This window comes from Leptosomus discolor, chromosome 6 (assembly GCF_034619465.1).
Source record: "Leptosomus discolor isolate bLepDis1 chromosome 6, bLepDis1.hap2, whole genome shotgun sequence".
NCBI classification, from domain to species: domain Eukaryota; kingdom Metazoa; phylum Chordata; class Aves; order Leptosomiformes; family Leptosomidae; genus Leptosomus; species Leptosomus discolor.
This window is the reverse complement of record NC_141396.1, coordinates 31,686,871-31,704,259: the sequence shown is the minus strand read 5'-3', so window position 1 is coordinate 31,704,259 and position 17,389 is coordinate 31,686,871. Positions and strand designations below refer to the sequence as shown.

The 17,389-nt window shown below is 44.5% G+C and overlaps 1 protein-coding gene across 2 annotated transcripts in view; it reads right to left on the bottom strand.

Annotated features, from left to right (window-relative positions):
* Positions 1-16,662, bottom strand: part of GRID1 (glutamate ionotropic receptor delta type subunit 1) — a 553,612-nt gene extending 536,950 nt beyond the window's left edge. For both annotated transcript variants that reach the window (XM_086466670.1, XM_086466671.1), the window contains exons 1-2: positions 16,584-16,662; positions 14,186-14,341 (exon numbers count right to left, since the gene is read on the bottom strand). In XM_086466670.1, coding sequence (XP_086322796.1) covers positions 14,186-14,341; positions 16,584-16,662 — 235 coding nt within the window. The remainder of the gene's footprint in view (positions 1-14,185; positions 14,342-16,583) is intronic.
* Between the last annotated feature and the right edge of the window lie 727 nt (positions 16,663-17,389).

Below are 17,389 nucleotides of genomic sequence, written 5' to 3'. Positions count from 1 at the left end.
CCAGCATCCAGAAAATCAATTGACCTTTCTCCATATCAAGACAACTAATACTCTTAACAAGTTCACTTCCTATATTAATACTTTTCTATAGAAAAAGAGATAAAATAAGTTTCCTGCAAAATCTCATTAAAAAGAGAATAACATTATGGGGAGAATGGAATACTCCTTTTTTAAGCCAATATATCCATCTTGATACAACCTTAAATATACTTTAGAACATTTCAAGCAATTTTATCAGCATTTAGGAAGGAAAAAGAATGCCTTGAGGCCAGTCCTGTCAGCAAATATTTCCCATCTTCACTAAAATCTCAATATTATTCCAGATGAATGCATTGCAGGCACAATTTTTTAAAGCACTGTGAACACTCTATTACATTGATGGCCACACTTTTCCCACGTGAGCCATTATTTGCAAATATGGATACCTTGGAAAAAGGTGACTGGTAATCTTTTGGAAAGAACAGACACACTTCATACTAACAACCTCTCATTAACAAACTCAAAGGACTTTGTTAAATTAGATTTATGAGACCAAGATCAAAGTACATGTGCATTTGTCCATCTCTCTGGTTTCATAAAGATAATGATTTTGTCATATTATCTGTTAGAGAACTTTCTGGACAAAAGCTAAAATAATTTGACTTTTTTTTTTTCACAATATAACCTCAGAAATATTAAAACATAAAGGAATTGCAAAGTTCACGTATATACAGACCTTTCTTCAGGAGTCATTTCATTTTCCCTCATGCATGCTTATTTGAGCTTTAGACCAGCTTCCTCAGCTGGTTTGCATTTTATCAATGGTATCATAAGTTTTTCTATCAATTTTCAAGCTATTTATTAACATTGTAATAACATGCTAAAACTTGAAGATCCCACTTAAATTTCTCAGCTTCAAAGTGCACTTTCCAAAGGCCCTAGGACCTACGACTATTTCCCAGTTAATCTGACAATCCGACAAGCTATTTGCAAACCATACATTCAAAGTAACCCTGAAGAGATGGGAGATGGAGATTTTTAAAAGACAGAACTCTCTAAATCCATATATTTATTTGTATTTCCTAAGTCCAATACACCTCACCAACAAAGCAGCTGGGAACAGATTTAAACGGCAAATTGACACAAGCCTTCATTTTGCCTTAAGGCACTTTCCAGGGGCAATGGAGCCAACAGAGCCTTTCCAGCTGTCACTATGCTGTTCTACATTCAAAACTCCTCCTATTTCTCTTCAACCTCAGAGAGAACAATCTTACCTTATTAGTTCACCAAATTGTCCCAGGAAGTGAACTGAGCGATGCAGGCTCAAACCTTTTTCTGCCTGTCCCTCAATCATCTTGTGGCTCAGTTTAACTTGAATTTAACTAGGTAAAGTGCCGTGTGTATGCATGATACACATTTTTCTCTAGGGCCTTGTACAGTACCTCTCTGGTCTCATGCACTGCATTTTACAGCGTATGAATTTTACAGTTAACTTACACTCCATGCACAGGTTTTGTACAGAGGTAAACTACACCCTCAGGCAACTAGCAGCGCTATTTCTGAAAAAAAAAAAAAATAAGCCCAGCTTTATACATTGTAAGTCTGTCACAAGTATCAGACTGTAAGCTTTTCTCCTCTGCAAGACCAAAGAACACCAACATTTTAAAGCACATTTTCTCTTTTTACAAATGCCAATTTTTACAGATTTCCCTGATAATTACCCCACCTACCAGCTTATTAATTTATTTTTCTGAGAATATAAATTTCAGAGCCAAAACATCACACACATCCCACTCCAAGGGGATCCTCTTATAGGATCCTTTAGGAGATGTGCCACTTCCACTGATTCAACACAACCACCCATAACTTCTCAGGGCAAGAGACGAGACTCTGATTTACAAGTAGTCTCCCTACAGGCCAGCAACAATAAAAGACCAGTTAGCAGCGTTACCAGGATCCAGTTTAGAGCCCCATTGCCGCCAGGGATGCAAGACAAGAACTCTCATCTTTGATCAACTAACTTTATTTCTTACAGGTACTTTTGTGCATGTTAGGCTGCCTAAAGGACAACGTCTCTTTGAAGTTAATTAGCACAAGACTGGAAATAAAAAGGCATTAAAATTATGACAATACATAATCTGTCTTCTAGTTCACAGACATTTTATGAAGTATTTTTTGACCAAATTACCATTTTAGTCTGAACGCATTTAACTGCCAGTGTTGCCAGAATGTCCTATAGCAAATATAACTGGCCACTGTTGTAATTTCTCTTTTACCATCCTGATATTTCGCCATTCTTTAGAGCTACTGCGATGTTCTCGAGGAGCACCTCTGGCTTCTTGTCCATGTGTGTTCTCCATTTGCTTATAATGTCAGAGATACACAGCTTTAAAGGTTAAAATCTAAAATAAACTAAAAAAAGAGAGAAAGATTACCCACCATATCAGTGAAAGCAGGACAAAAGACTTCTTTAACACAAACCCCAGGCTCACGGCAGCAGGTAACAGAGGAAGCTGCGTGAAACATAAAGATTTCCCCTGGCGGTCACTGAAAGGAGGTAAGTCTCCCGGAGACACACATTTCATATCCATAATGCAGTTCCACTTCTTTTAATGTAAATGGAAAAGACAAAAAACTTAGTTTTCTCATGTAGATACAGTAAACATTTACAAACCTTAAAACATGCTTTGAAAAAACATCTGTGTTCTGCTGCCAACAGATGCTGTCATCATGATGATTAAAATGCAGTGGAAATAGAATAATCCAGCAAATCACAAAAAGCACGTTCATAAAATCTATTGCTTTGAGCAATGGCAAGGAAGAGGGAAGTACAGGGGAACATTGTGCTACCAAACAAGAGAAGGCAGGTAAAAAAAAAGGCATCAGAATTCAGAGAAATTATTTACATTTACAGACCTCACTAGGAAGCAGAATGATGGATCTGCTGTCCATACAAAATGGGGCATGGCTGGAAGTGAGGAGGTAACTCTGAAAAGGACAACCACAAACAGGAAAGTATGTGTCTCACCAGCTAGATGCCTTCAAGAAACTGAAGTTTTGGTGAACAATCCCAGTCATAAAGATACCAAGTACAACTGTACGGCCCTCGACTTGGCAATAAGACACAAACCAAATGGATAATAGAAGGAAGCCCTTTCTGAGATAAATTAGGTTACTGAAAAAAAATAAATAATAAAATCTCAAATGAAAGACAGCAAAATGCCTTTTGAGAACTAGGATTGCAGATTTGATTCAAAAAGAATCAGGCATCACTAGTCTTTGTATTGCCTAGATGACTCTGAGTTTTAGCTGACATTATGTTCTATTTTTAAGCAACAGTGTAAAAGCAAAGAGGACACACCACAGTCACAAAAAATGTAAACCGCGCCCAACATATGAAAAGGCATTAACTTTTAAAAACCCATTTGTGAATCAATCTTGCCACACCAGTGCCACTACCACAGGCAGAGAAGGGAGGGAAAGATTACTCCAGCCACCTGCTTTAAGAAGGCTACCTCTAATCATGCTTGACAATAGCACTTCTGCTTGCATGCACAGCTGACTTTGTGTGTACCCATCCAGAGGCAAGGCAAGACCCCACTGGGTGCTGAAGCATTGTAATACATTTAATGGGTGTGATAACTTCTAGCTGAGGATACTGCTTGTCTAGAAGCCTTGCTGCAAGACCTTCCTTCCAAGTGTCCCCTAAGAGTTATCACACACAGCCCATCAGCTCCCTTACAATTTCTTGGGGCTTCTTTTAAAGAATAAAAAAAGCTAGGCAGTGCTGAAATTACTTTTCATGTGGACTATACAATGCTTTAATCCAGACATAGGCACCCTCATTTCAAACTGCCCTGGACAAGTGACTTCCTAGAAGCAGAGGTTCAGTCAACCTCAACTTCTGCAAGACCATAGTTTTCCCCACCTTGTCCTGTGCGCGCATTTTGGAAATGCCTTTTCTTCTCTCAGGAAGGGAAATGCCTGCCACGGGCTGATTATTTGCAGACTGATTATTTGCTAATGCTGTGGCACTCCTGCCCTTCTCTAGCCTCTTTAAAAATCCAGACCCATACTGTGCAAGCATCACACTCAGACCAGAGGAAGCACAAGCTTTTTCTTTTTCTGTTTGGGTCACTAAGTCCTACCTATAGCAAAACCACTGTTACTTCCACAGTAACTGAAGTACTTCAGGACAAAAGCAAGCTGAAAGAAAAGAAAAATAAAGTTTCAGTAAAAACAAACTTAAAGCAGATAATTGGGTTGTTCCCTTTTATTTTTTGCACAATTCAACATCCTAGCCCTCTGTGTTTTGACCCTTGCAGAAATCACATCCTAAGTTCCTTTTCTCTGAGCCGCTCAGATAACTCTTCTCATTCCAAAAAATATCCTCAAGCAGGATAAAAAATGGACAAAACATCAGTCCTTTAGATTAAAATGCAGCTAATATTCCACACAAGACAATGCTCAATTTATACCAGTTTTCCTTGGAGTTGTAAAGTATTTTTAAAATAAACTTAAAATTAAGTCAAAGGTTTGCAAACACACAAAAAAGACAGAGAGGCTCTGTCTCTCACAAACCAACTCCTCCTTCCACCATCCCAAGTTTACCTTTATCCAAGAGCAGAGATGTTAAGAAAACAAAGGGCTATGGAAATGCTGCTCTAGATCAGTAGTTTCTCCACTGAAAGTATTACCAAGCAGCAAATAATCGGTATTTCCTAAATATCAAGTAATGGTATAGAGTCATTTACCTGCTGACAAAGACAATTCTCATTAACTTTGCAAACATTTGCTTATATGGAAAATCCTTTTATTGACTTTCCAAATAAGAACAAATCAGATTGTCAATGAGATTTGGAAGATATTGAAAGCATTCCATCAGCAATGCTACTAGTTAAAATCTCAAAGACTCAGATAAGTAAGTTAAAAAGCAGAGGATTAAATGACTGGACTGAAAAAGAGGATACATAATGAGAGCTTGGACCCACTGCGAGTTTTTTTGGTTTGAGCTTTTTTTATTTTTTAAGAGAGAAAGTAATTTCTTAGATATTATTCTGTTGAATATGGGGGGGGGGGGGGCGTGTTGTCATACTCCCTCTACGAAAGGTTGCTAAGGGAATGGTTCTCAGTAAGGTCAAGCAGTAGAAATCCTGCTGTGTATTTTAATGCAGCCAAACACCACTTGAAATTAATGCCTTTTGGTTCTCTTTACCTTTAAGCACTGGCTGTTAGTGCTTTCCGTATTAATTCTTACTGCATATCTGAATATATAATGTAATAGGCAAAAAGAAAAAAAAATGGACAGGCACCAAGATGCCTCAACAGGGTCAAAGGAACAGAACTCCACAAAAGCAGGGCTAGTATAGACAGCCTCCTTCTGGTAAGACAAACCTTTCAGGGTATAAAAAGCACTCCAAACGCACAAACCTGAACACAGTTTCAAGCACAGCAATCAGGTCTCCAAATTATAATTAAATGCATGCTATTACGCAAAACATAAAAGAAACTCTTTAAACATATTTCTCATTTCAGACATTTATTACCTTAAAGTAATGTAAATGAAAGAAAACTTGGCATATTAGCATATCATTATTATCTGCCTTTGAAATGATTACAGATCTACATACGATACGAAATGAGGTTCTCAAAATGTTGCACACTATTTAACGGTCTCACTTCAATTTTCTCATGGACAAGAATCTTAATAACCAAAGAGCTACACTAAGGATCAGCATTAGCTGCTTCCTCTCCTCAGTGAAGAGAGTGAAATGGAAAGGATTCTCAGGATGGCACCTAGTTTTCAACTTCATAGCCAAAAATTTTTTGTGTAAGGTAGTCTGCACAACTTGTATGTGCCCTGTGTGTAAAATATTTCATTCCTTGGTCTGAAACCTGGCCTCTTTCAACAGGTTTCCAAACGGAAGGAACCACACAGCATTTCCATATGTAAGAAAAATCACTGCAAGCTCTATTACACCAAAAAAACCCTGTCAAAATGCAAAACTGAACATGTAAGCCATTTTTCAACTCAAATATCTGTAAATTACAGAAAAAGCTCTTGCCAGAAAAGCAATAGGTTGTGGGCCATGTTCATTCTAGCAGGGCACTTTCAGATAAAGACATGTCCAAAAAAAAAAAAAAGTTTAATTTCATATAAGACTTACCCAGCAATATGATTCCAACAATGCATTCTAAGTAATTTTTTTCTGAGGGTGTAAATTGAAAAAACACCTCTAAGCATGAGATGACAACATCAAATACAATCACAGCAGGAATTCCCGTCAGAGGGAATTTATTATGAATAAAAGTATGAAAAACATTTTGATCTTTGCCTAAAAAAAAAATGAAGAGTTTGACTGTGGTTCCTCTGAAATGGCGAAAAGTTAAACCCAAAGTAACTATTTCAGCCACAGTTTTAGTGTGCTGTAGTCTTATGGTCAGGCTATTGTAGTTGTATAACTAGGCTTTGAGGTTTGTTTTTGTTTTCCTTCCAGAAATAACTATGGTAAGCCATGAACTTAATAATTTAATAACATGATGATATTCCCTCTGTTCAAATAATGTGTAGTTTTAACTCCTTTCACTGTATGGCTTAACCATAGCACGATAAATCACATCAAAATATTAAATTCAACTCATTCTGCAAGTATGAAGATGTAATACTTAGATATAAGAATACTTAGATAGTCAATCCTCTAATCATCTGTAGTTAGAAGAGTCTGAACATAGAAGGGCTCAAGGCATATTCCCTGCCGGACACATTACAGTAAGTCTATCAATTAAATTATTCATACAGGGTATATGGGCATGCATGTGTATGTATATGCATATATACAGAATGTATTTCAAAATTTAGGATAATTTTCTTTAGCCATTATTTTAACAAGATCAGGCTTAGGCGGTTTTGTATATTCATTTCACGTTTACAGATCCTCCTCCACAGTAATGACTGAAAAAAGCTGCCACAGACAAACAAAGCACTCAGAAAATTATTTTCTTCAAGGAAAAAAAAAAAAATTAAAAGGAGAAACAGACAGAAAATCTTTAACCCTGAAACACATTCCCTAATATTTTTATGAACGCTGCTAATTTCTGACCTTTTGGGACAATTTCTAGCATGCTATTTAATGATGTGGCATAATGAAATCATAGAGTAAGAAACCCAACTGCATCTCCATAATAAACGAGCAGGATTGGCAGCAGGATCAGTGGGAAAGACCATTAGGTACTGAAAAAGAATTGTAGCCTAACCTGCAGCTGCTCTTGTACATGAGACCCTTAAAACAGATGGGTGACCCACACCCAACATGGAAATAAAGGTATCAGCAAGTCCGCATATTAGAAGAGAAAGAAGAAATGAGCTTAACCTTATGCAGATGGAGGGAGGGGAAAAAAAAATAATCTTTCAGACAAAATAAAAAACTTTTAACTGCAAAGCATGACAATAACAAGTCATCCCACAGCAAGTAGGGTCTGAGGCCCCCTCCAGTGGCAGGCTGAGCATGCCACCTCCCCATCACCAGCCTCCACCGAGCTCGGGCAGGACTCTGTGCTCCAAACAGGTCCCATTCACGCTGTCGGTGCTTGCACAAAAAAAAAAACCCTTACTACCTTGGGATGCTAAGCTGTAAGCCCACAGCAACACTTCCTTCTTCCCCCAGCTCCTCACTGCCTGCTGCACCCTGATGCATGGCGCTGTCTGGAGCTTACTCCCTGGGCAGCTCAGCCCCAGCCTGAAATGATGGGAGCTTCTGCAAAAGCAGAGAACATGGCTGGGGTGGAACTAACCCCAGTACATCCTGTAAAAAAAAAAAAAAAAAAAAAAAAAAAACAGGCTGTAGCAGGGACTGCCTCCCAAATTCAAAATATTTTGCACCTGCAGTTAAACTCGGGCCACAACCTGAATAGCTGTGGCTCCAAAGTAACAAATCACAAGTGGAATGAAACTGCAAAACAAAGGTGTATTTGCATGTTTGCCCAGTCTGTAGCCTGCCTTCACCCTCAGCCCCAAACGGACTCCTTTATGAGCTATTGACTTCCTTCCTTCCCACTGAAGACATCTACAGGTCCCTGCCTTCAGCGTAACAAAACCACAAGAATGGGAAGAGGTTTTAACACTTTAATTTGCTTTTTCTTTAGCTCTGCGAAACACTGGTTTATAATACACTAAGCCATGCAACTACAGAGCATAAAAACACAAGTGCAATGAGGAACAGTGTCACAGATGTCTTCACTGTGGTAGTCCTTAACAAGTCTTGGTCTGGTCTCAGAGGGTCCAAGAAGGTAAAACTGTTAAGTCTGTTCATCCCACCAAGCAACAGCTTTTAACTGCAGCTAACTAGTAGAAAAAATGTGTAGTTGCACAGCAAGGCCTCTCTGACCATGGGAGGGAACCCCTACCTACACTCTTTCTGGCTGATTTTTTTAAAGTCTTGAAAGCTCAGGTTAAACCTAGAAAAAAATGCATGCAACAATATGTTCCTTCTGGAGGGCTCAGAGTTCACCTGTCAAAAACTTCCAAACAAGACCCAATGCCCTGATGAAAAGTGTGAAATCTGTATTCAAGCAAGCCACAGAAGAAGAGCAGATAAAGATGAAGTTACATAACAATGAAAATAAGCCATTGGAGAAAAATTTATTGACAGTATATTGATATAAACCAATCCTTTGCAACTCTGGCAGATAAGAATTTTTTTTTAATGCTTTATATTGAAAATCTAGGTACAGCCTATGATTTCTAGCTAGGTACCAAATTCCCCGATCCAATGCAGTCAAATCAATAAAGCTTTATTTTTAAAAAAAACTAATTATTTGTATATGCAACATTTATGAATTTTCATCTTATTTTTGTTTGCATTTGTTATGCTTCCCTTTCCTTTCTCTCTACTCTTCTATTCTGTTACTAAAACATCCTAACTCTAAAAACAACAGCCACCACTTCTGGGGCATGTGAAGCTACAGCTCAGCAAAACAAAATGCATTGACACAAACACCTATTTGACATAGCTTTACATGGTGCTGGGTCAGGGCTTACCCAATGGCAAGGGGAGGGTTATCACCATGATCCAGGTGTATCTTTTCACAGTTGTTAGGTCTTCCCCTCCTATATTTAATAGCCACCTAAGTTTAAACTCTCCCAATAGAGAAAACAGTCCTTGGACAGAGGCCTGAACCCTGTATTTTGCCAAAACCACGACACAGCTTCTGGCCCACCTGTAAGTTTCTAGTCAGGGACACTTCCACTACCTTGAAATAGACCCAGGTTTGCAAAAAGAGCTTTGTGCAAATATCCCAAGACACAGGCACACACACAAGCATACATTCACTCCGCTCCTTCACGGTTCCCTACCACTGGGCAATGCACAAATGACAAGCATAGCTCTGCCTGGGATTCTAGCCAGCCAACAGCAATGGAGCTGCTGAGTCCCATTCTCCAGGTCTGTATTTCATCTTAGTTACCTACACATTGATCAGCTTATACCTTCTCAACAAATAAAACTGTTAAAAAGCAACTGTGGTAGTAACTTGAAATGCATGTGCTGAACGAAGATAGTTCAAGAACTGTGCGCTGTTCTCTTCTCCCTGTTATCAAGTCATAGGATGCATGGGAATGGTTCAAAGCTGGTTCAAAGCTTTAGAAGGGCATGTAGTGATAGGACAAGGGGTAATGGCTTTAAACTGAAAGAGAGTAGAGTTAGATTAGATGTAAGGAAGAAGTGATGAAGCACTGGAAGAGGTTGCCCAGAGAAGCCGTGGCTGCCCCCTCCCTGGCAGTGTTCAAGGCCAGGTTGGATGGGGCTTTGAGCCACCTGGTCTAGTGGAAGGTGTCCCATGGCAGGGGGGTTGGAACTGGACGATCTTTAAGGTGCTTTCCAACCCAAACCATTCTATGACTCTATGAAAGCTGTGCCAGGGGAGGTTCATACTATGATAAGAGATCAGATTCACTTAATGGTATACAACACAGACATCCAAAAAATCAGCAGCTCTGAGCTGCTCTGAAACCACGGCAGCATACATGGGATTGACAATAAACCCATTTATGGAACACCATTCTTGCTCTCAAATCACATTCTGATTTTCCAAATTTGTTCTGGTTTCCAGAGCTGACAGCACTTTAACATCAACAAGCACACATACAAGGCTGCCTAAATTAGAAGCAATTCATTTGAAATCGCTATGCAGAGAGAACAGCAAGTTTCAGATCCAGGAAAGCTCCATAGATGTGCAAGCATCATCTGCTGAGAAACATGGTTTTAAAGTTTCACAGTCTCTGAGTAACTATCTCCTTTGGATCCCTTCTTCAAAGAGCACTACAAAAGTTAAGTATTAGCTTTCCTATGCCCCAGTTTTGACCTACCTATTCCTCCTCCAAAAGCAACACTTAAAAAACCTGCACATTAGTTTTGTTTGGTTTTGGGTTTGGTTTTTTTTTAGTTTAAATGTGCCATCGTGTTTTCAAGCCCAGCTGGAAACTTGTTTGCCACCCATATGTCATATACACTGTCCCTTTTCAACACCAATGGCAGGCTCAAAAATCCCAATTTGAACTGAAAGCTTTAACGTGTTTCTCCTACCTTTGAGCTTATTTGAATCCCTAAATCACAAAAAGGTTACCACAGTACTAGCTTAAATACACACCACACAAAAACAAGCACTTACTATCTCACATCTCAATAACTTAACAAAAACTGAGCACATAGCTTTTTTGGAAGCAAGGATATACCTTAACATTATGTTTGTAATTTGAGCTCATTTCCTTGAAATCATATGAGAAGAACAATGATTCCCCATGTATATTGTCTCTCATGACAGTCAGTGAAAACCCAATTTTTCCCACAAGTAATTGCCACATACATAAAAGCAATATTCTACAAAATGCTATGACTGCTTGCAAGCACAAACAGACAACAAAGCCTTATTTTATGTGTACACGAGGGTCCGTTTATTCTGGAGTTCCTCCCACCCACTTTGTTTTAGAATAACCCACCATGCTTTGTTATAGAATATAAGTTTGATGGCCCCAAAAGAATCTCTTTACTTATCAACACAATAGGATCCTGTTTCTGCAACGTATATTAAAATGAAAGACGAAGATGGAACACAACTTACACTTTTTGTTAATTACTGTTCTCTGGCACCTGATACAACCATTAACACAAACGTCCACCAAGTCTTTAAAGAAAAAGGATCTCTGAATTTTATTTACCTATTTCAGTCACCAGAAACTATCACAATAGCACCCTTCTATCTCTAAAGCAAAGTCCCTAAGGCTTTTTTTCAAAATCTTACAACACTTCTCAGCACCTTCCAGCAGCGAAAACTACTCCATTTATGAAAGGCAAGGTAACTTCTCTTTGGCCTTTAGTTCTGCAAATGCACTGCTCCTACTGAGAAAACCCTACAGTCACTATCCTTCCACACTTCGATGCAGAAGTTCCCCAACTGCACAACAAATGCCAGGTCAAATGCATGTTAAAAACTATCTCCATCGGTAATTAAAGACTTGTTACTGTGTGATAGACCTTGTTATGTGGAGGGATGACTTCCCAAAATTTTACCAGCACAGTATTATAGAAATGAAGGTCCCTGCCTGCAGCACTCCTTTTAAAAGGAGTTAAGGAATAATTTACAAAGTCATCTCACGAGACTGCGCAAAAGACACTTCAAATAAACACAATATTTGTGATTGGTTTGATTGCGTGAACTATTCTGTCAGTAGCATCACAATGGTCTATTTTAACTCTAGGTTGGTTTTTATCATAAAAAGTTCCATCGCTATGAAACTAATGCTTGCAACATTGATTTCTATGGCGCTGCTTATAAAGACACTGCAGAAGAATAATGTGGATGTCAGGGCATTTTATGTAGCAGCGTCAAGATTCTGCAAGCAGTCTGGGCAGTGGATTTGCTCCAGGTTATTTTGACTTCTATGTGCAATATTCTACCAAAATGAGCAGGAGATCTGTACAGTGAGACACAACAAAATTTTGAATAGTCAGGATGACACCAAGTAACACTGGGCAGAGAGACATTGCTCATGAAGAACAGCCCAGCAACTTGTGCACCCCATCGATGATTCTGTCAGCATGTTGTATAACAGTTTCAAAAGTACGAAATTAAATCTTAAATAAAAAAGGCCTGACCTGAACCAGGAAAGCAAGCCAGGAAACTGAGCAAAGCCTGATACTCTTCTCTCAACTTTCCCACTGTGGCAAGGTTTTACTCTCAGACAGGACCATTTCATAGTCCTCCCAAAAGAAGATACGTCTTAACAAAGTAGTGACAGAGGACAAGTTCTCTTTGGAATTGTAAACATTCATCAACCACTTCCTTAATTCTCCAGTGTGGGATCAGTTCATCAAAGAGCAATTCTAATTGCAAGAGGCACATGAGCCCTGAAAGAGCATTTTAGAAGCGACAGGAAGAAACATCTTTATTTACAAATATTCAAGTAGCACAAAGATTCTGCATCAAAAAGATTAAAAATCTGACCGGAGTCTTTTCTGGGACTTCAGCATGGATTTTCAACACAGAAATTTTATTTTCATAGTGGTCTTCATAAATGCAATCTTCAAGGTTAGCAAATAATCCAATTTAAAAAAAAATAAAATCCTACTAGATCAAGAAGGATCCTCCAGTTGGTCATGCTTTTCCGCCTTCAACAAAACTGAGCAAAGGGACTCTGCCCACAAGACTGACAGCTCAGATCCCAGGGCATTCAGAATAGTTTCATAAAGTTTTACTCCTGAGAAGACATTGTTGAAAGCAATTGTTCAGCCAGCCAACTACTGTCACTTCCATGAATATGAATAAGCTCCAACATAGGACACAGAGCTTTTGCAAATGTAAGAAGATACAATTGTTCAGAGATAATCTTTGCCAATAAATCAACCCACCATTATTTAGAGATTTGTATTTCCCTCTGGTGTCTGACTATGTGGATGAAGTTTTGGTTTAAAGTCTCCTTTTTCCCATTTTCATGAAGATTTTTTTCATATCCCCTTGCTAAGCTTTCAGAGCAGCAGGAGGAATCCTAGGTATATATTGCTGTTTCTCCTGAGTGTGCACGATATTAGCTAGCACCTACTCTGAGGAAAAAAGATAGCAGAAGAAATTGTTCAGAGTTCATGAAAATTAACATTTAGTGTAATTTTGTAGCTGTAATTTGCATGTACACAACTTAGACACAAATACATATGGATTAATGCAAATTTTCATACAGGGAAAGATTCACTCTGTACTCTGTAAAACTAAGGGTAAGGCTGGTGAGTAATCATTTTAAAAAAAAAAAATATTCCAGACTGGGTATATAAATAGCTCCCTGTTTCTAGAATAATTACTACTGAAAAACACGACCTCTGAAATAACCTAGGCCATAATTAACCTTGGCTTCATTAAACCACAAATAATATCTTTTTAAAGTCTTATTTGTAAAGGCAAGCTAATTAATTTAAACGTTTCCCTTTGCAAAAATCTAATTGAAATGATTTACCTACGCAGCTACTTGACAGATCTTGTAAACTCTGGCAAGGCTTGCAGCCAGCGGCTCGGCTCCCTTGCCCCAGCCCCGGCCCCGCGGGGAGGCGGCTCCACGCTCCCGCAGGGTCGCGCCACCGCCGCCCCCCGGTCTACTTCCCCTCGGGGGGCGCGGGGGCAGGGGCGCAGGGAGGGGCGCCCCGCCACCTCCCGCAGCCCTGCCCGCAGACCCCGAGTCCTCCTGCCCGGCCCCTCGACGCCGCACGAACCCCCGCTCCGGGCAGGACCCCCTCGTCTGCCCTGTCCCGCCGCCTCCACGCCTGGGCCCTGCTGGGGGGACGCGGGGGCGGTGGGGCCCGGTCTTCCCTCCGCAGCGGCGGAAAGCGGGGGCGCCTGCGGATCCAGGAGCGACCTGGAGCCTCCCTGCCCTGCCGGCTCTCCCACAGCTGCTACCCCCAGCCAGGGCTGCCCGGCGCGGCGCAGCACGCCTGGGCTGGGCACAGCGCCGCAGCCGCCGCACCGCGCCGTCCCTGCCCTTTCCTTGTAAGACAGCGCCAACCCCCGACCAAAGAAAAGTTTCCAGCCGAGCACCAGGATGAGTCCGGGCTGGCACCGGCGCTGGAACCTCCCCCCAGCCCACGGGCCGGGCCTGGCGCGGTCCTCTCTCAGCCCCGGCCCGGCGCCCAGCCCGCCCGTGCCGCGGGTGCCGCCCCGGGGCGCTCACCTTCCTGCACCGCATGGAAGGGGTTGTTAGCCTCTATGAGCTTGATGGAGTAAGTGATTTTCTCGCTCTGGAGGATGTCGTCATTGAGGTTCAGATCCGACACCGCCTGCTTGAACACCTCGTCGTCCTTAGCAGCATTGCCTTCGAAAATGGCACCTGAGGGGAGCAAGGCAGCAGAGGGTGAGGAGGGCTCAGCCCCGCTCCTCACCGGCCCGACGCGCCCGCTCGCCGCCCCAGAACCCCCGCTGCCCCCTGGGCCGTGTAAAGCTCCAGCCGGCTCGCACGGTGCCGGGGGGGCAGCTCGGGGGGGCATCGGCCGCCACGCCTGGGCGGCCGCCGCCGGCTCCGCAGCCTCGTCCCGGGCACGGGGAAGCGCAACCCTCCTCCTGGCCACTTCTGCTCCACAGGTATTTACGGGGTCCTGAACCGGAGCGACGCCGGGGCGAGGGACTCTTGCCGCCAGCGACGGGAAAGGGAGAAGGCTTGGGAATTTGACCAACTTTTTGCTCGCTGCTTCGCTGCTCCCTGGGATGCTGCCTTTCGGGCAGCAGTTTTATCGAGGCTCATATGCACCCACGAACGTGAAGCCAGGATTTGTGTCCAGTAACCTGGAAGCTTCAATTTCACTGTTCTGTTTATGCAGTTAACGTGAAAACATCTGGCGATGCGTGTTACATAAGATCCCCTCTCGATGGAGCGTGTGTGTGCCCACGCCAGGCTTACTGCCCTGCTCTACGCAGCGGTGGGAGATCTTCAGTGCCAGCAACGAGCAAAAAAAAACAAAACCAGAACCAACCAACCGAAAAAAAAAAAAAAAAACAAACCACCAACCACCACCCACTATCCCCCAGCCTGGAAAAGTCCTGCTGATTCACACTGTGCGTGCCTGTGGCCGGAGCCACCGCGCACTGCCCGTGCGAAATCCCAGCTCTGCGCGCAGCAGCTCTCCTCTCCTGCCCACCGAACCGCTATTTCTGCGAGGAGTTAGTGAGCAACCACCACTCGGGCTTAAGTTGGTGCGGGGAGAAGCCGAGGTCACACCGTCCACCCGCAGGAGAAGCGGGGCCGAGCGAGAGAGCCGCGGAGGCTGTCTTGGCCACCCCCAACCCCCCCACCAGGACACTTCCCCACGACGGCCCCACCGCCTCCCTGCCTCCCCGCGGGGCTGGCCCCGGTGCCGCCGGGGTCTGCCCAGCCCTGGGGAGCGCCCCTGGGCCGGAGTCCCCCCGCTGCGGTCAGGGCTGACTCTGTCTCCTTAATGGCTCCGCAATGCTGTCTGCCTTGGCTGCGCCTCCAGGCTCCGGAGGCGAGCAGCGTCGACCGGAGCCTCCCCCGCCGGCCCCGGAGCCGCCCCTGACGGGAAACTCGTTACAGGGCTGGTCCCCCTCTCCTCTTGCCCGCTCCGGGTCGACACGGTACTTTCCTCCTGCCTCCGTTGAGCCTCCCCTCGCCAGGACCGCTCCCGCCCCGGCCCCCTCCTTTTTTTCATCTCCCATCCTCCCCAAAAGGCCGGTGGGAATTACAGCTTTTCGTTTCCCGGCTACTCCTGTCTCCTCCTCTATCATCCTCCACAAGTGATTCTCTCCCTCCTCTCCGCCCCTAAACATCCTCCTTTTGGTTCCTGCTGGTACCTTTCAATACCAGCCAAAAGGTGACTGCAGAGCCTCGCTTTTGCTTGCCAGGCTTCCCAGGGACATCCCCATGCCTTGCTCCCAGATGCCATAAAAGTTCACATCAACCTTTCCTTTGCCTCTTATTCATCCCTCTCTTCCTCCTACTGGTGATCCAGTCTTCTTGCTGCCCAGGGGTTTTAATGAGATCTTACTCAAACCACAACAGTTGCGCGCATAGACACACATACACAGAGCCGCTGCAAATCTCGCCTTTCCAACCCAAGTTCCCCCCGCTCCCCCCCCCCCCCCCCCCCCCATTCCGGCTCGGCTGACACCTGCTACGACAGGGGGTGGAAACCAGGGGATTAGCTCCCCGAAAGTTTTCCCTACGAGCACGTTCAGATTACGCCTCTCCTGCCCGGGTGCTGGAGGCGGTTGTTTGTTTTCGGTGGCGGGGTGGGGGGGAAGAAAGGTTTTCCATGCAAACAGGTCCAAGCACAGGCTCCCCAGCCACATGCGAGACTGCAGCGGCGGCCCTGGAGGGTCCCCCGCCCCGCAGCCCGGCCCGGCGCACAGCCGGCATTTCCCCCCTAACTTTGCAATCGGGGGGGATTCAGCTGCCTTTCTCCCTTCTCTCCTCCTGTCTCCCTGCGGAGTTCGGTGCTATCGCTGCCTGTGACATTACCGCGGTTAAACGAGACGTTCCCTTCATTCATTTATTTATTTATCTACCGCCTCCCTCTATCCACACCACACACCCCCCCCCCCCCGACTCCCTCTCTTACCAATGTGGATGATGGAGTCCGCCCGCACCGAAACGCACAGAAATATCCAGGGGGAAAGCCAGAGCATCAACACTTCCATTTCCAGCCTCTCGCACAGCACATCAGCCCGGGTTTGGTGGAGAGGCAGACAGGGGGAAAGAAGAAAAAAGGCGCAAGGGCAGGTGGAGCAAGGCAGCGGGTACGGGGTGGGGGGGGTGGGGTGGGGGGGGTGGAGATGCCCAGACACCCCCCCTTAGAAAAAAATCCCAAATTCCCCCAGCACCCCAAGAATTTCCCAAGATTCCCAAGAGGGCGACGAGGAGAGAGGAGGGAAGAAAGGAAAAAAAAAAAAAAAAAAAAAGCCGGGGCTAAAAAAGCACGGCAGTAGATCCCGGGTTGGCAGGCGGCGCGGCGGAGCCTCCAGCGCTCGGTGTGTGCCGGGGCGCCGGCAGACCGCGAACTGCGGAGCGGCCCCCCCCGCCGCCGCCCGCCCCCCGCCCCACGTGACTGCGGAGCCTCGGCGCTCGGTGCCGCCGGGGCACGGCGCGCCGGCGGCAGCGGGGCGCGGGCGGCGGGGCGCTCGGCGCGGAGGGCAGCTCGCAGCTTCGCGAGCACAGGGACGTTCATGGCAATCGGGCATATTTAGGCACCGCCAGCAGTGTCTGTGTGCCCGCACTCATAACGTATGTATGCCTGCGGGGCGAAGGGGCAGGGGCCGATACGCCAAGCGCCGGGGGCAGAGGAGGGGGCGAGGTGAGGCGGCAGCTCCGCGGGGGCCGGGCGCAGGATGTTCCGCGGGGCCGCAGTCCCTGCCCTGAGGGCGCCTA